The following is a 20,754-nucleotide window of genomic DNA, read 5'->3' on the forward strand; positions in this document are numbered from 1 at the left end:
TGCATAAAGACAGGGGAACCAGTCTACTGTATTCAATACTTTCGGGGCATATAAGTGGCAGCAGACTTAGTAACTTAAAATCCATTCTTCATGAACCATGCTGAATTACTTCAACTTGGTTTATCTGCTGCCATAGTGGCCAGAAGTATCCCTTCGGTATGCACTTGTACAGCACCTTGTAAACCATTACATGGTGCTGAAGGATTAGGTCTTATATTTCATAATTCGCCCCACTCCTGCAGTAATAATACCTGGCGTTTTGTATCCTTTGGCAAAAGGCGCGTTATAAATACGGTTATTATTATTATTATTATTATTATTATTATTATTATTATTATTATTATTATTATTATTATTATTATTATTATTATTATATTAAAGTGCACCAAATTGTTTGGGGTTGATTGTTTGTTAATTTTACTTCCAAATTGGTTTTTTTTAAAATAATTTTTTAAGTAAAACTATGTTTACTTTTGCCAAGTACAATGTATAATTATGCAGTATTCAACACATGCCCCCATTAGTAATCAATCGTGTTGCCAGTAATATCAAAGTTCTTCATTTGAGGTGACACATAAATAAATAAAAACAAATAAAAAACATTGGCAAGCAAGGCTGCAAAACTCAAAACAATACTGATGTTGTTTCCAAACAAGTATTGATCCTTCCTGGGCGAGTCATATCACAACAAAATTCACAACAACACCCACTATTTTTAAACCTTGTGAAAGTCCCTTTGGAGTGTTCCCACAGTTTCAGTTTTACACATGAAAAAGGTCAGGCGGAAAACAAAACAAACTTTGTTCATGGATGAGATGGCAGCCCCTGGGATGTAGTCTTTTAGTGACCCTGCAAATTGTAGCAGGAATGAGCTTGATGAATTCGAACATGACTGACAAATTGCTTGTGGACCTCGACTCCCCTTTTTAGATCTTGTTTTTCCTAATTATGTTACAATTTAGTAGTTTTACCATAAAAGACTCTGTGCATATAACCATAGGTCATAGAGTTATATATAAGAACTAGAGGGCGCACTGGCCTATATACGCGCCCCGGCATGCGCCCAGGCGGCCATTTTCTAAGTTGAACAAACAGGCATTGCTTAGCGTGTGTTTGTGCAGCCATTTTGTAAGTTGACAAAACAGCATCGCGTCAGCGTTCAATCAACACAAACTCCAACGTGTACTTCGTATTCAACGCGCGTACATAATGGCGCGCGTGTCTCGTTGCGGTCCCGTCGTGTTAAGTGCAAGAAGCATCACCAGTGCGCCCTCTAGTTCTTATGCCATAGGTACATGTACACAACTACAGGTTAACACATCACATGTGAACTAACACATATTATCTGCCTTTGGTGACAAAGGGCTACTACTATTCTTTCAAGAATATTTGAAGGCTAAAGAAGATTTTGAGAAAATCAAACACCTGAAAGTAATTAGATAATAGATAGATAAGATGGTATCCTCTTTGACACATTTCCAAATGAGGTACTTATATTCAACTTGAAAAGGATAATTCAAAGTACTTTTGCAACATGGCAGCAAAAATAAAAAGGGTGCTTTGACTTGGTGCAAATATGGGGGTAAGATAAAGCTAAAAGAATGTTCATCTCATGATCACTGAGACGAAAATTATTTTCATGACAATGTTTTACTCATTTCTCAAAAACTACAGCACCTCAGAAAGTATTTCCAACAGTTCCAAAAACCAAAGGCACATACATGTTAACCTTTAACTGTTGAAGGAAAGTTTTGACACTACTCTTGATTTCACACATACATGAAATCAGATTTATTTTTGGTCCAACTGTAGTTCACAGTCCCTCTCAATCATAACCCCCCCCCCTTCCGAAAGCCATCCCTGACATTTCCCAATCGCAGGGAAATGATGCAAAAATATGAGGTGCCCTTGGCAACATCTCAACATCTTGGCAACATCTCAAGTCTGCCTTGAAGACGATCCCTTGCCAACAAGTCACCCCTGCCAAATTCTTCCAGAAATAAAATCACTTAGTGATCACATCATCTGCTATTTCTGGAGGGTGCATCCAGCATCGTACTTGGAATCCCACCAAGCTACCCCAGCTCTCAACAAATTCTCCTGTAAGTGAAAACACGCAGAGTATACTGTTCGAAATGTCGAGAGCAAGCACTCCTACAAAACAATGTAGTTTACTATTTATTTATTTATTTATTTGTAGTTACTTCTTAAATGTCACACCATACAAAGCTTGAAACACCACTTAAATCAACTGTTGTTTATAGAAGTGTAACGTGTTCCCCCATGTTTTCTTTGGCATACATGTATGAAGAAAGGACATCAGCTTAGATCAGCCAAACAGTCACATACCTCATTATAACATCCTAAAAACACTTTCCACTTCCAGCTAGAATTTGTGATACAAAACAGCCTCAGGACAGGTTTGGGTTAATATATTCACAGTATTGAGCACTGAACAATCAAGGGTATTGTATTGGCCAACACTTTTTGTCTGATACCCTCAATTATAACATATTCCTAGGGCAGTGTATGTAATTATATAAAAAAATGTTTCAAGGGACAGTCCAGTTTTAGTGAGGTTGTAATTAACCAAAAGCAGTTATAAATACATGCACAATGGCCTTGTACATCAATGAACATGAACATGAACATGAACGTAACTAAGTATTTTTAAAAGGATTTGGGTACTTTATGTAACACAAAACACAATGTCCACAGATTTACATTAAACTTACACCATTTGAAGATAATGATAGTAGAAAAAGCGTACCTTAAAATATTAGTTGCTGAGGTGCAGTATTTTTTGAGAAATGAGTAAAACAATGTCATGAAACTTGCATCCAGATCTTAAAGGCAGTGGACACTATTGGTAATTACTCAAAATAACTATTAGCATAAAACCTTACTTGGTGTCGAGTAATTGGGAGAGGTTGATGGTATAAAACATTCTGAAACATTCTAAAACATCCCTCTGAAGTGTTAAGTTTTCAAGAAAGAAGAAATTTTCTGCAAATTTGATTTTGAGACCTCAAGTTTAGAATTTGAGGTCTCGAAATCAAAGCACACAACTTCGTGTGACAAGGGTGTTTTTTATTTCATTCATATCTCGCAACTTCGACGACAAATTGAGCTAAAATTTTCACAGGTTTGTTATTTTATGCATATGTTTAGATACACCAAGTGAGAAGACTGGTCTTTGACAATTACCAATAGTGTCTACTGTCTTTAAAGAGGTACATTGATGACGGAATTTCAACCTGTTGATAACCCCTGCAGTTAAAGATTCCAAGGAGATTCTGGGAACAGTCTCCCGACTGCTAGAGAAGTGGATCAAAAGAGCCCGACTTATTTTTTAGACTAAGAAAAACGCAGCATTTTTTGTTTACCAGGCAGACTTTGAAAAGTCTGATTCCAGATACATTGTAAAAGTCTTACAATCCTTGTCCCTGTAAAAAAAAAATGAAGCTTGGCAAGGCTGCACTTTCTCAGCTTGGTAGAGTGTGGGGATGCAATGGAAGTTATTTCCATACATGCCGTCATTTACAATTTGAGCCAATCTTTAATGTTGCGTATATTACGCTGCGACTTTTGTGAAAGACTGGGGAAATTCCCGGCAATGGTGATGCAATACCAGAGATTGCAAGAGGGGGGATTTCTCTCGATCAATGGTGTCACGCAATCTGGCCCCTGGATAGGTTTTAAATTAATGAAATTCAGTTTAGATTATCTAGATGTGGAATCGGTTTGTTTTTTTCCCTCAGGGCGCTTTTAGTCAGCATTTGTTCTTACACACACCATACAGGCTTTTAAAGGCAGTGGACACTATAGACCTTATGCACATGGCGTCATTTCTGTACGGCACCCCCGCATTGAGGTCAAAAGGAGGTTGTTCATTGGCCAATCTATGTGCGTTTTGATTGTTTCGTCACCGTTTGACCTCAAAGATGGCGGCTGGATGACGTCAATGCATAAGGTCTATTGGTAATTGCTCAAAATAATGTTTAGCATAAAACCTTACCTGGTAACAAGTAATTGGGAGAGGTTGACACTAAAACATTGTGACAAACGGCTCCCTCTCTGAGGTACATTAGTTTTCGAGAAAGAAGTAGTTTTCCACGAATTTGATTTCAAGACCCCAGATTTAGATTTCGAGGTCTCGTAATCAAGCATCTGATTGAACGGTAAAACTGAGATTAAAAAAAGATGAAATAAGCTGATCCGAGGAAACATTTCTGCATAAAACAAGTCTGAACCCTGACCCCATCAAGGTACAAGTACATGTACATGCCTAACACACTCCTGGATCACACCTTAGTGAAAAAACGAACGCTGTAAATGTTGATGACAGCGCCATAAAAGCTGACAGTGCAGTCTCTTCAGAGTTGTTTGTTGTTTTTTTTTTTTTTTTTTGCAAGGCTACAATGATTTAGGATATTTTTGATAATTTCCAGGTGTGTTCACAAAAACATTCAACCTCTTCCTTTAATCAACATTAAACATTACATTGTAATACTGTTTAGTACAATGACATAAGCTCTAACCTAGCTTTTACATGTTTTATAATAATATTTTTTTGGGGGGGTTGAACAAAGAATTGACTAGAGTGGGATTCGAACCAACGACCTCCGGATTAACGTGCCGGCGCTCTACTAACTGAGCTATCTAGCCCTATTATATATAATAATAGGTTCTTAGTGTATAGCGCTTTAGTTTCAAAGCCTTCAGTATTTTACCTTTAAGATGTGGAGCAATGTTTTGAAGTGTGAGACCTATTCCTTTATTTAGCACCATGTAATGGTTAACAAGGTACTGTGGCGCAATATGGTACAGAGCAGACCATGAAGACTAGGGTGAACCCCTTCTTGTTGGAGCACCTGGGTGTATCCTTCATATTGGATGTAAAGTGGTACATGTGTATGTACACCACTTTACATCAAATATGAAGGATACAGCAATACATGTAATGGTTAAGTGTCTTGCTTACAGACTCTGGACACGTTTGGTAATTGTCGAAGACCAGTATACTCACTTGGTGTATCCCAACACATGCATAAAATAACAAGCCTGCAAAAGTGTTGGCTTTATTGGTTATTGTAGTTGCAAGAAAGTGATGAAAGAAAAATCACTCTTGTTGTACAAATTACTGTGCTTTCAGATAGGACTAAAAGGCTTCTGGCCAGAAGTCTTTTATTGTTTTAGAAAAACTAGGTTACTTCAGAGGGAGTACATGTAATTGACTAAAACTACCAAATTGTGTAATTAAAAAGAAAATGATCAGATAATAACATTTGTACAGCGCTTTCCGCAGGCGTTTCAAAGCACTTTAACATTGTCTGAAAGATCAAATGTTGACTTTGAATCTAGTAATCTTTTCCAGAAGCGCTTAATGAACAATATGGAGACAAATGTTGGCAGCAGGTACGGTACAAGACCTCCAACATGTCCAGGGCAGCACAAGTAAGTTTGTAAACTTCTCCTCCGTTTCTCATTAAATAAATGGTTCTTGAAACCTTGGTGTAACCAACTGCCTGACAGTATGACATGACTGGGACTTCCCCATTATTATATGTGCAATGCTGCAATCGTGTTTTGGGAATTTTCAAGTATGTCTGCCAAATGGAACAATTAAGTACCTGCTGTTATCTTAACACTTCATGAACTCAGGTGCTAACACCTCCACAGTCCGTGAGCTCAGGGTTAATGCTAAATAGGTATACTGTCATCAAAGTTGGTTACATGTAGTTAATATTAACCAAGCAACTTCCAGAAGCATTTCAGGGCAGTAAACCCGATCCACATGGATGGTACAAGCCCCAGGTCTGAATCAAACTAGGGGACCAGACTAGGGGACGTTTCGGTCGGTATTTAAGTGTTAACTTAAATTTCTTTTTGAGTTTACATGCATATGTGCATTGGGATTAATTTTTACTGTTTTATGTCACTCGCTGACCTTTATATGTAGAACAAATCAATATAAGTGGGAAACCCGTACAATACAAAGATAAACATGCAACTGAAGCCAGGCTTTGTATGATCAATTTCACACGACCCTCATTTAAAAAAAGAAAAAAAAAAAAAACAGCTGAAATTACTAGCTAGGGGAAATCAACACTGAAATTGAAGAAGAATACTGACATGAAAGAAAACAAACATGTTTAAACCATCTGGGTTACCAATAGGAATCCCCATCTCAATCTCTAAGGTCCTATTAGGTGTTGCTCCAGTTGAAGCTTATCAATTATCTATTAACAACAACAACAACAACAACAACAACAACAACAACAACAACAACAACAACAACAACAACAACAACAACAACAACAACAACAACAACAACAACAACAACAACAACAACAACAACAACAACAACAACAACAACAACAACAACAACAACAACAACAACAACAACAACAACAACAACAACAACAACAACAACAACAACAACAACAACAACAACAACAACAACAACAACAACAACAACAACAACAACAACAACAACAACAACAACAACAACAACAACAACAACAACAACAACAACAACAACAACAACAACAACAACAACAACAACAACAACAACAACAACAACAACAACAACAACAACAACAACAACAACAACAACAACAACAACAACAACAACAACAACAACAACAACAACAACAACAACAACAACAACAACAACAACAACAACAACAACAACAACAACAACAACAACAACAACAACAACAACAACAACAACAACAACAACAACAACAACAACAACAACAACAACAACAACAACAACAACAACAACAACAACAACAACAACAACAACAACAACAACAACAACAACAACAACAACAACAACAACAACAACAACAACAACAACAACAACAACAACAACAACAACAACAACAACAACAACAACAACAACAACAACAACAACAACAACAACAACAACAACAACAACAACAACAACAACAACAACAACAACAACAACAACAACAACAACAACAACAACAACAACAACAACAACAACAACAACAACAACAACAACAACAACAACAACAACAACAACAACAACAACAACAACAACAACAACAACAACAACAACAACAACAACAACAACAACAACAACAACAACAACAACAACAACAACAACAACAACAACAACAACAACAACAACAACAACAACAACAACAACAACAACAACAACAACAACAACAACAACAACAACAACAACAACAACAACAACAACAACAACAACAACAACAACAACAACAACAACAACAACAACAACAACAACAACAACAACAACAACAACAACAACAACAACAACAACAACAACAACAACAACAACAACAACAACAACAACAACAACAACAACAACAACAACAACAACAACAACAACAACAACAACAACAACAACAACAACAACAACAACAACAACAACAACAACAACAACAACAACAACAACAACAACAACAACAACAACAACAACAACAACAACAACAACAACAACAACAACAACAACAACAACAACAACAACAACAACAACAACAACAACAACAACAACAACAACAACAACAACAACAACAACAACAACAACAACAACAACAACAACAACAACAACAACAACAACAACAACAACAACAACAACAACAACAACAACAACAACAACAACAACAACAACAACAACAACAACAACAACAACAACAACAACAACAACAACAACAACAACAACAACAACAACAACAACAACAACAACAACAACAACAACAACAACAACAACAACAACAACAACAACAACAACAACAACAACAACAACAACAACAACAACAACAACAACAACAACAACAACAACAACAACAACAACAACAACAACAACAACAACAACAACAACAACAACAACAACAACAACAACAACAACAACAACAACAACAACAACAACAACAACAACAACAACAACAACAACAACAACAACAACAACAACAACAACAACAACAACAACAACAACAACAACAACAACAATAACAATAACAATAACAATAACAATAACAATAATAATAATAATAATAATAATAATAATAATAATAATAATAATAATAATAATAATATTATTATTGAAGTCTTATATCTGTATATAGCGCACATATCTACCAAACAAGGTAGGTTATTGCAGTGATGAATTCTAAGACCCAATTATTTAGCACCTTATAAGGGTTTACAGAGTGCTACGGCACATTCAGCAGCCACAGCCAGGAACACCGGGGCGATCCCCTTCTCTTTTCGATAAATGCACCGGGTTCTTTTATATGCATCACACAACACATGGGACCAAAGACTTAACGTCCCATCTGAAGGATGAAGCAAATGTTAAGCGTCTTGCTTAAGGACACAAGTGTCACAGCTGGAGATTCGAACCCACACTCTGTTGATCAGAAACACCAGAGGTTTAAATTTGGAGCTCTTAACCGGCCACGACACTTCCCACTAATCAAGTCAATTCCATCTAATCAAGATCAAGATCAAGGACTTACCAATACAGTCTGACCATCTGACAGATTGAAGGTAGGCTTGAGGGGGGCCATGAAGCAGGCCGGGATGATGTAATCATTGATGAAGTCTCGGAAGCCAGGAAGGCCGTCTTTTCCTCCCCACTTGTCCACCAGCTTCCGTAAGATGTTGAAGGCAGTTTTCTGGACCTAGGAGGAGAAAAAATTGATCAAGTGAAAGTAAGTAGGATTTGAAACTTCGCATGGTGGAAATACTATATGGAAAGGTTTGCGGTAACACCATGTAATGACTATCTGTAAATGAGGTGGGGTGGTTCTGAAAAGAACCACTGGTTTCAACTCGACGTTTTTGATCAGTGTGCTTTGATAGTCTACTGGAGAAAGCTGGAAAGTAAAGGTGAAAAGAAGGATGAATCTTGAGGACAATGAGGGGGTCTTGGAATACCTACATGTATAAACCTCTTGCATTGACCGCCATTGTTTGCTGAGAGGTCAATCATAGACGCAATCAAATTTCATTTCGTTTTCATTTCAAAACATTTATTTCCATTCAACAGATAATCAAAATAACAATAATAAAGAACAATATTGAGGAGAATTGGGAAACGGGGGCATAAACAAGAAAAGCAAAAGCTTGTGGTTAGGCATGCCCAGACAAACAAAAACACAAGTATAGTGAATGAGTGCACTGACTGCACAGTTTCTACTGTTAGCAGCTTCCAACAGAAAAACCCCACCTCTGCTTGCTCTGCCCCTTCCTACCTTGCCAGAAATGGCGGAATAATTTTTTAGGTGTTTGGGCAACAGCCCAAACAACTCTTTGTTATTGTTCGTTTTTTTCTTTTTTTAGTTTTTCTTCTTCCTCTCGCTGTCGATTGTCTGCAAGAAAAAGCATAGTTGCGAAGCTTGCATTAAGTTGAAACTTCGCACACAGGTAGACAATAACCAGTAGATGGTACAAAAGTTGTTACGTCACGATGACGTCATCAGTTCACAAGATACACTAATTCAAAGTTTATTATTTCAAAAAATCATAACTTTTGATATACATGAGGAATTTTTACAATCAATACATCATCGGAAAGGTCATTAAAAACTCCGTAAACGCCTCACAGACATGACCCCTTTTTGACTTTGTCTTCTGGTTCAAATCGAATTTATTGTATATTTTCTTCAAACGTACATTTTGTAGCTTTATCTACGACCGTACTGCGTTGATAACACCCGTTCCCGACCGATCACTGAAGTTAAGCCAAATTGGGCCTGGTCAGTACTTGGATGGGAGACCAATTGGCGACCAATTTTTGTATTTTATTTTTGTATTTTATTTTTTTATTCCCCTATAAATAGCTTTGTTTTTAGTCTGTTTTCAAGGCGTTTTCAACCAACATTTTCCGGTTAGTTATTCTCTTCTTCAGTCGTCATTGTGCATAAGGTCCTCATACCACAAAAGCTATTTTGACAATCTATACATCATATAAAAGGGCTTTAAGTAAGTAGTCTGTTTTCAAGGCGTTTTCAACAAACATTTCCCTTCCTGTTAGTGAGTCTTTTCTCCATTCGTTAATGTGCATAAGTTCCTATGCCCTCAACCACAAAAGCTATTTTGACAGTCTACATCATATGAAAGGGCTTTACGTGCGTAGTTTGTTTTCAAGGCGTTTTCAAAAAAAAATCCCTTCCGGTTAGTTAGTCTCTTCTCCAGTCGTCATTATTCATCAGTTCACATTTCCCCAACCATAAAGCTATTTTGACATTCTATACATCATATGAAAGGGCCTCACGTACTTCACAAAAATGGGTATGTTGGTGACCTTCTCTTGACCTTTTGACTTTTTTGAAGTGCCTGTAAAATGCTTTGAAAAGGGATGATTTAAAGGCTTTTAGGTTGAAATGTACACTTTTTGATGCTTTACCATAAAATTATTACACGTCGAGAAAACTGTTTGGTTTTGATTTCCTTGCAATTTGACGAGCTATTAACAACACTTTTTTCATTGATTCAAACACTGACCCAACAATAGCCGAACACCTAGTGTGTTCTACAAACACTATATCTAGTTTCCTTCTGGTTTTGTTTTTAAGAAGACCTTTACAAGCTACATGTACATGCTATTACACATGATTAGTAGAGCTGACAAAATAGTCGCAGACAGTGTGTTTATGTAATCCATCACTAGGCATGAAAGAACAAGCCTGTGAAAATAGTGAAAAACCATGCACAATTTTCAGCTTACATGTAACAAGTGTAAACACATTGTTCTAAATTTTGGTTGTAAAAAACAAAATCAGCTGAGCACAGCCACTTTTTAGGTTTTAGTTCTCAAAATGCTTTATACTCAGGTGCCGTAGGCTTCTACCAAAAGTTTGTTTTAAAAAACCAATAATGTTAAGAGTAATTACAAAATGTATACCTTCCCTTTAAAAGAAAACTAACACATTTAGGAAATATTGCTAACATGACGATCCATACACAAGTGATATACTTTATTGTGTTTCTTGTATAATAATACTTCCATGTACAACATGAGAACTGTCGTCTGGTCAATTCTGTGCTAGAACATTCTTTTAACTTTTGGGGCTAGACCAATTTTATTGATGGGCTCTAACTCCAATTTTAATTACATGTACTCCACCAAGGGTGAGGGGTTCAACAAAATTATTTGTTTAGATACATATGGGGCCATAATTGCTGCAGTGCAATCTGGGGGAAATCTGTGCTTAGCGGCACAGTACATTTCGCTCAGAGTGCTGGGCAAAATTAGTTAGTTCTGGGCGGGCCGCTCACCGTGGCTACATTGCTGGTCATGGTCAGGGATTCGAACCCACACTCTGATGCTGCCAACACTAGAGCTTGGGTCAGGTGAACAGGGGTGAGAGTCATTACAAACAACAAAGTCTGAAACTTGGATACAAATTCAAAGGTGTGTTGAAATGATGGCATTTCTACCTTTTAGTAACCCTAGAGTTATAGACTACAAGGAGCTATTGGGAACAGTATCCAAAGCATTATATTGTCTGATTTTCTTCACCAGGCTGACATAAAATGTCTGAATTCATATAAAAGTCTGAAGAATCTCATCCCTAGGTGAACTACATGTAGACTAGACAGCTCTGCAATGAGACGCTTTGACAGTTGACCGTAACCTAGACAAAATTGCAGCATGAATTATATCTATTGCAAGTTTGTCTAGATCAAACAATAGATTGACTAGACCACTGGGCTTGAAACACCCACTGAACCACTGGCCATGGTCCAGTTATTCAATCATTGAACCGATTACCTCATAAACCCAACAAATCACAACAGAAGTAGACAACTATTTTTCCAGGGGGCGTTGCAAAATACTCCTAAGGCTGAAACAGGGTTACCCACTTAACACTCTATATATGGATGTAGGCTTGGGTACTACCAACTAGACTAGACGCCTGGCTGGTAGAGCAGAAAGCACAACTTCCCCAACCCGAACTCTATCCCAACTCTCTGATGATCAAAGTCCACTGCTCTAAATTGCTTAGCCATGACACTCCACATAATTGGATGAAGCATATTTAAAAAATTCTTATTGGAAAAAACCCCACCAACCATTTCCTACAAGTAAGACAAGTAATTCAATATTGTTCTTGTGGGTGGCATAACATCCCACACAAACAAACTGCCTACACATGCCACAAAGGGAAGACAGACCAAAAAACAAAATCATAAACTTCCAACATTCTAAGAGATGTTTTTCAAAACCAAATTGTTAATGTGCGGTCGTCACATTCTGGGCAGGCAATAAACCACGGAATGCTATTAAAAAAAAAATGAAACAATAACAGAGTTAAATGCTTGATGCATTATGAGGTCGTTCACACGCCGTACTAAAGTTGGTCTAAGTCCACTTAGACCGGTTCGGGTTCAACTTTTGTGCGTGTGAACGCAAATAAAGTTAGACCGGATCGGGTTTAAACCCCAAAACTTAAACCGTCCAGCGAGGCGGTCTAAGTCTAAACCGGTTCGGGTTTATCTTTTAACACTGCGTGTGGACAGAATGACATCCGGTTTTAACTCACAACGGACGACTCATTGTGTGGTTCAATGCACACGCCCGGGACCCGGAGTGCTTGTATACGGTTTCTGTTGCCTCTGATGGTGAAATGCACCAAGTATTTATATTACTTTCTTGCCGCTTACCGAGTTGGCGAAACCCGCTCGATCGGTGTATGCAGTTTAACACAGGCCCACGCCCATGATTTATTAAATTCTGAAATAAAATTATATTTTCCAAGCTTTTTTTGTTGTGTGTCCTACAATAAATTGAAACTGTTTTTCATGCGTATACTACGAGCGCAGCGAAGAAGCATATTTTGTAATGCTTCTCACGTGTACAGCGCTGCCATCCCATAGTGATCACTCTCTGATATCCCATAGTTACCCATCAGCGATCCCGTGGATGTGCCTTTCTATTGCCGTCACCGTTACTAGCGTGCTGTACTTTCAATCTAGGAGAATGAACTGAAGTGGGCGCGAGGCTGTGTGTAGGGGAAATTCCCTACGCCAGCAATATCACCACGTTGTTGTTGGGAAGTTGGGAAAATACTGCGAAGTACATGTATTTACGTAATTTGCACGTGTGTAGTTGTGTTTATGAACGAATCGGAATAAAAATCGCAGCACCAGCTTTTGAGAGATCGCAACTTCCAATCGATTGAAGTACAAACTAAAAGTATTTATTAAATCGGAAACAGTGGTATAAAACAAAACACAAAAATGAAACGTGTTCTGTTTCATGGAATATGGACAATATTTTGGTGAGTTTTCTCGGCGGTTTGTATCAATATTTTGTTTGTTTAAAAAAGTAATTTCGAGTTGTGTTCATGTTAGTTTTAAGTGCCCACATCCTCCCAACGGTAAAACTGTTAACGCGTTCGAGTGAGCCATTTGTGTCCAATAGTTATGCCCTGTCTGATCATCCAGGGCATGGGACACTCCGTATCTTGGCATACTCGGTGCGTGAATCTGATGAATAAAACCGGATGTTAGAGCAACGGGGTCGCGTCTACTTTGACCTCTTAAAACCGAAGATAAACCGGATCGGGTTTAACTCTGTGCTGTCTGAACGCAATTGGTTTTTATTTTTACGACCACCCCCCGCTGCTCGTAAAAGTTAGACCGGTTCGGGTCTAAGTTAGTACGCTGTCTGAACATACCCTATGTGGTGGGCAACGAAAGCAGACGTCTAGGCTTGATGGCTCTGATATAAATCTTTACCACAAGGCATTAGACTGTTTGCCTGTAGGGGGGCTAAGTCAGTGAGTCAAAATACAAATATACCAGCACTGCAAAATACAAAACAAAATTCTTGCGCAAATAGAATAAGTCTCTGTCTAACCCAGCGTAAAAACATAACCCACATAGAAGTGAAAATCAAACACAAAGGAAAGGTAAACTCCAACCAGACTGATGGCTACTTAAAGGGTCTGGGTACTTTTTGCAGGACACAAAACACAATGTGTATAGATAAACATTAAACTTTAAACCCTTTAAAGATAATGATGGTGGAAAGCTTCCCTCAAAAGTATTACTTGAGAAATGAGTATTAAAACAAGTCAAGAAAATAATTTTCGTCTCAGTTAGCATGAAAAACGTATTTTCGTGACAGGTTTTACCCAAGTCCCCAAAACTACAGCACCTCCGCTAGTAATATTTTAAAGCCAGTGGACACTATTGGTAATTGTCAAAGACTAGCCTTCACAGTTGGTGTATCTCAACATACTGTATGCATAAAATAACAAACCTGTGAAAATTTGAGCTCAATCGGTCATCGAACTTGCGAGATAATAATGAAAGAAAAAACACCCTTGTCACACGAAGTTCTGTGCGTTTAGATGGTTGATTTCGAGACCTCAAGTTCTAAACTTGAGGTCTTGAAATCAAATTCATGGAAAATTACTTCTTTCTTGAAAACTATGGCACTTCAGAGGGAGCTGTTTCTCACAATGTTTTATACCATCAACCTCTCCCCATTACTCGTCACCAAGAAAGGTTTTATGCTAATAATTATTTTGAGTAATTACCAATAGTGTCCACTGCCTTTAAGGTAACTTTCATCTATCATTATCTTCAACCGGTGTAAGTTTAAGTAAATATGTGGACATTGTGTTGTGTGTAACAAAAAGGTACCCACATCCTTTAGAGGTGCTTTGTTGTATACATGCCTTCACCACAAACATGTAAAACCATATTAGAGCCTGGCAAAGCTTATCTATCAATCAAAACCACAGTGGCTGATATTGATTGGTCAAATAGTAGGAGGGTTATAACACTGTCCTTACTCTATGGTTATAAGAACCCCCAAAACTAAATTCACTGCATACAAATTAAATAAAACAAGACACAAAAGTGACAACTTACTATTGGATCTTGTGATTCCACTGCACCCTGGATCACGGTCAGTAACACTTGCTTGAAATTCTGTGCATCTGTTAAAATTGGAATGTAACAAAATAAATATATAAACATCTGAAATTAAACCGTTTGTCTATTGTTGGCAGAGTTATTTTATTTTAGAGATGTTTAACTCTTTCAGTGCCCACTCTTTGGGTAAGTTTTGAACCTAAGATGTCCAGCTTTTTTAGTTTATTTTTAAAGACACTGGACACTATTAGTAATTGTCAAGGACCAGTCTTCTCACTTGGTTTATCTCAACATATGCATACAAAAACAAACCTGTGAACATTTGAACTCGATTTGGTTGTCGGAGTTGCGAGATAATTATGAAAGAAAAAACACAATTGTCACACAAGGTTGTGTGCTTTCAGATGCTTGATTTCGAGACCTCAAATTCTAAATTTGAGGTCTCGAAATAAAAAAAAAACCTTCTTTTTTGAAAACTACATAACTTCAGAGAGCCGTTTCTCACAGTGTTTTATACTATCAACCTCTCCCCATTACTCATTACCAAGTAAGGTTTTATGCTAACAATTATTTTGAGTAATTACCAATAGTGTCCACTGCCTTTAAACTGTATACAAAACATTTAAAAAAAAATTGTTTCTAACAAAACAAAATGTATATTTTTCGCTGGTTTGCATTGGTACACCCCAAAGTCGACAGTTACAATGTACTTCTTCTTGATTAATAATGCCCTCTCATGATAACGTGTAAATTACATGGTGGGTTGCACAAATGCATGACAACATTTCTGAGTACATAAAATAGATTGTACAAGTGCAATCATGGACCTGACAGAGTTGAATAAAAACGAATTTGAATGTTAAAACTGTAAACAGTTTTTTTTTCTTCTTCAAATTTTGGTCAAAGAGTCTGAATTCCCTTTAACTAATGACGTACATGTGTAATTTCCCTTTTTAGTGGTTTCTTTGCCTGCCTTTCACCTCTGTGGACCCATGTTCGAATCCCACCTTAGACCCGAGCCCTGCATGTGTGGATTAGGTTTTCTGTCTCTGCTTGATTGCATAGGTTTTCCTTCATTGGGATTTTCCTTCCAAATCTAAAACTGAACATTTCTTCTTGTCCCTTATCCATCCTGTTATTGGCGCTAATTGTGCTATTGGACGAGTAATAACAAAGTTACGTCAATTAAAAAAAACCAACATCACAATTTTATCTGGAGGATACCAGTAAAGGCGTTTACTGATTTCCTGATAAGAATTGTAAGACTTTCTCAAACGGGTCAAACAATTTCACTTTCACTTTTCAAGGATATTCCTTTTTCCTTAATCAGGATGATTAAGAAAAAAGGAATAGCCTTGAAAAGTGAAAGTGAAATTGTTAATAAAAACAATACAACTTATACAACTTTAATCAATTAAGAAACCCCGCCTGGTCCGGATATTTATTCTTTGAATGGTGGTATCATGCATAACGACTGGAGGCATCCCAGTGTGGTTGGCAAATCTCTCAGCTTTCCTGGTTACCAGGAAAATTATCCAGAATGAAATCCTACGACACTTGTTGGAAATAATTCCGAGTTTATGCCGAGTTTCTATATTGACAGTTTTGAATGTAAGGGTCATGCTAGTTCCACACCCAATTCTTTTACAGATGCACTGCAGTTCGATAGAAGGCAATTACAATTTCAAGATTGTTTTACTATCATGCAGAGTTTTGCAAAACCAAGCCAAGTGAAACAAACATTGGCTAACACACTGTACATGTACATGTAGATGTACATGGTTTTTCTATCACCCACAGCCTGACAGCAACAAAAACCTTATTACTTTTGATTTTTTTCAAACCAAACAAAGTTGCACAAACCTTGGCTCCAGGGTTGTTTCTTTTCAGAGTGCAAAGTTTCACAGAGATTAGTTTCTTTCTAGATTGTTTTTTTCGACCATGCAGAGTTTGCAAAACATAGTATCTAGCTTGTTCAAATACCAAGCCAAGTTACACAAACATTGGCTTCTACAAATGTACATTGTTTTTCCATCGCCCACAGCTACATAAACCTTATTACTCTAGATTTGTTTTCAAATCAAACAGAGTCACACAAACCTTGGCTTCTATATTTTTTTCAGCGTCGACCATGCAGAGTTTCGCAAGACATGGTTTCTAGATCGTTATAAAACCAAGCCAATTTCATGAAGTTGCACAAAGCTTCATGGTTGTTTTTCCAGCGTGCAATGTTTCGCAGAGTTTACTTTCTATCTAGATTGTTTTGCAGAACTTTAGTTCAAACCAAGCCAAGTTACACAAACATTATTTCTAGATTTGTTTTCCACAGTGCAAAGTATCAAAGAGTTTACTTTCTATCTAGAATGTTTTCCCACATGCATAGTTTAGCAAAACATGGTTTCTAGATTATTTTGAAATCAAGCAAAGGTAAATGTACAAACAAACCTTGGGTTTTAGATTGTTTTTCCAGCGTGCGATGTTTCACAGAGCTTACTTTGTATCTAGATTGTTTTGCAGAACTTTAGTTCAAACCAAGCAAAGTTTACACACATACATTGGCTTTTAGATTTTTTTCCACTGTTTTCAAGTTGTTTTCTACTATTCAGAATTATACAAAAAAAAATTCTCTAGATTTTTTTCCAATCAAAGTTACACAAACATTGGCTCCAAGGTTGTTTTTTCCACCGTTTTAAGGGTTCTTTTTTCTCCTATTACAAACTTTGCAAAATTAATTTCTCAGATTTTCTCTCCAAACAAGCTTATACATGTACACAATTTGGTTTTTAGACTGTTTTGCCAGCGTGCAAAGGTTTCAAAGAGCTTATTTCGCTCTCTACATGTAGATTGTTTTTCCACAAAGCAGCACTTTGCTGTTGAAGACTGTTTTCAAAACTGTTTTCAAAACAAGCAAAGTCAAACAAAACTTGGCTTCTTAAATTTGTTTTTCCACCATCAAAAGTTTTTGCAGAACTTGAGTGTACAGTATATGGGCTGTTTTCCTTCTATTAAGAATATGCAAAATTTAATAATTCTATGGACCCAATTCACCTGAGGTCATCATCAGAATAATCTTGGATGCGCCATTTTGGTGGTCAATGTCACTGTGCGTTATTCAGTGAAGTGGGCATTTTAGGCGACGCAGGGTTTACACTTAAACCTACTGACCACCAAAATGGTTAGACGTGGCACAGTTGCCTCGTGTGTCGTGCATGCAAGGGGTCAATAGATTGTTTTCAAATCAAAGTTTCTCAAGCCTTGAATTTCTACATTGTGTTCACATCATGCAGAATTTCTAACTTTGAGAATTATCAAAAGTGCTCTTTTAGACCTCTTCTCATTATTTTAGAACCAATGACATCACATGCTAACGACAAACCCTTTTATTCTTGTACACATCTCAGCGAAAGAGAACATGAAATCTATAGAGGCTGCACACATTTCATCAACTCTGGGCACATTCTTAAAACTTGTTTAGAGGTTCTTCTTACAATGCTGGACTTAGTTGATAATTTCAAATCTTGAAAGATAAGATTTCAGTGTAGTTTTTACGCCTGCTAAACTGGTTTGGTCTATACAGTGTTTGTTTGTTTAGATGATCTCCCCATCAAGGCAGGGAACTCGGCAAACTCCCCGGGGGGATATAAACACCAAGCTGGCAACAGCCAATCTCTCTCATACAAACATTGGTTAAACGTCTATGAATATGAATTGCATTAATCAAGATATTGTGATTCAGCAATAACTAGAGGACATTCATTATTCTAGCCATTGTGAAATCAGTGGTTAGCTTTGCTAGGACTCGAACCCAGAACCTTGTAATTGCGAGTCCTGCAGTCTAACCACTGGACCACTGTGACATCACAGGCCCTTTTTTTGTTTCTCCAAAACAAACAAGTTCCTAGAGACATTGACAAGAAAACCAAATCTCACCTTGGCCAGAGATGACCTCACTGACGTCATTAGCAACCAGTGTCTGCAAGAACTGAAAGTAACTCCTCTTCAGGAGGTCTTTGTCTTGCTTGGCTTGGATGTCCAACTCATCGGCTGGCTGTCCCAAGACGTTGAAGATCGTCGTGACAATCGGCATGAAGACAGATCGCAGGAATGGAACTATTGTACTCTAAAATAAGACATGCCAATTAAAAGTAATAACTCACTAAAAATAAAAACTAGTTCTTACAATTTTTTTTTATATTATATCCTTTCCCAGACAAAATAAAAAAATAAAAAATATTATACCACATTTTACTTAGATGACAATGAAGGCAAAAGCCGTGAAAATAATACAAGCCTTTCCATTTTTTCCCAAATGAAATTTAGGACGCAATTCAAACAGTTGAAACACAGTTCCTGAGAGTTGCTAAAAACAAAAACTTGCTCAGGTTACAACATATGTGTAGAGTTACAGGTTACCAGCTTAATGTGTCCTATTTTATGTCAACTATGACTGGTTCCCTGAACTCAAAAGGAATGACCAATTTCCTTTCCTCCAGGTCAATCCCCCTCATCACGCCTTGCCCCCGGAACGGAGAGTTGACATGGGTAAAGACAATACCCCTTCAGCCTATTGGGCTGAGGGGTACAAAATTGTGTGTTATTATAACTAGATTCGTGTGTTACACACCTATATTCCTACATCCTTTTCCCGACACCCATACTTCCCAACACCCCTATGTTCGAGCACTTACCGATAGTATATTTTCCTAATCCCTACCAGTAACCTTAACCCTAACCCTCAGGCATGAAACTGCCCGTTGAAAAAAAAGAGGAACATTTTCAAAGGCACAACGCAAGCGCGGAGCGAGGCAGCTGAAACGCCACGGAACATGATACCCACAATGGTACCCTAGAAAATGTTGAGGTTTATTATGCTCTTAGGTGCATTGTTAGCATGTACTAGGCTTATTTTATATAATGGTAGTTGTACACTGTTTTTGCCAGGCATATATTAGGCTAAAATAAAAAATGTGAAAAAAAAAAAATGCGGAAACGCGGAAGAGTTGCACGCCTGAACACTGGCGTGTTAATCCGAAGGAGGTTTTCGGAACAAAGAGTTGTAACATGGAAGTGTCGGAATGTTAGAGGAGTCACCGATTCACGATTCCATACCTTGAACTTGCCGGCAATCTGGTTAATGAGCGGGATGAACTCATGAATGTCTCTTGCCTCACACTTCTTGAGGAGATGCTCCACGGCGATGGGGACGTAGGGGAGGAGTGATTCCTCCAGGCAGATTATCATCCGATGGAGATACTGCCGCACGACGGAGTGAAGGATCTGATGGTGATAGGGGGTGTCCAGGGCCCTGAGGAACACCTGGAGGGCTTCGGTGTAGCACACCTCGCACCCACTCTGCTTGATGGTCAGCTGGGTGTAGAAAGCTTTACTGGTGCGACTGCGAGAATGGAGAAGGGGTTAAAAGACCTCGTACATCATTTTGTTTTCAAATAGGAGAGTTTCTGGAGACACTAGGTGGTAGCAGACTTATACATGTAGTCTAGACCAGATTTCAAAAAAACCAACTTCGAGCGGCATTTTTGAGTAAAAGTTGGTAACATATGTACCTGATTTAACTAATTTGGGGGTGCTGAATCGGAAAATGATGGATACCAAGGCTAACTTTGAGTCCTTGTCCCTGAAAAACCAAATTTAAAACAAAGCAGACGACGGACTTCTCACATGAAAAATAGTCAGGTTCTGCTGTGGTTCCATAATGATGTTGTCAGGGTACCATACGGGTCAGGTACCCGGGTGCAGGTCAGGTATCCGTAACAAACTTTTGAGTGTACTGGATAGATCTGCAATCAAATTGCACTTTCAGAGGGACCAACAGGTGCTTTCAATGTCATTTTGAAAGTATTT

The 20,754-nt window shown here is 37.8% G+C and overlaps 1 protein-coding gene across 2 annotated transcripts in view; it reads right to left on the minus strand.

Moving 5' to 3' along the window:
- Positions 1 to 20,754, minus strand: part of LOC139934042 (exportin-T-like) — a 69,809-nt gene that overhangs the window by 17,771 nt on the left and 31,284 nt on the right. For both annotated transcript variants that reach the window (XM_071928313.1, XM_071928312.1), the window contains exons 16-19: positions 20,002 to 20,287; positions 18,823 to 19,012; positions 14,890 to 14,957; positions 8,517 to 8,681 (exon numbers count right to left, since the gene is read on the minus strand). In XM_071928313.1, the coding sequence (XP_071784414.1) occupies positions 8,517 to 8,681; positions 14,890 to 14,957; positions 18,823 to 19,012; positions 20,002 to 20,287 (709 nt within the window). The remainder of the gene's footprint in view (positions 1 to 8,516; positions 8,682 to 14,889; positions 14,958 to 18,822; positions 19,013 to 20,001; positions 20,288 to 20,754) is intronic.

This window comes from Asterias amurensis, chromosome 2 (genome assembly GCF_032118995.1).
Source record: "Asterias amurensis chromosome 2, ASM3211899v1".
Taxonomy (NCBI): domain Eukaryota; kingdom Metazoa; phylum Echinodermata; class Asteroidea; order Forcipulatida; family Asteriidae; genus Asterias; species Asterias amurensis.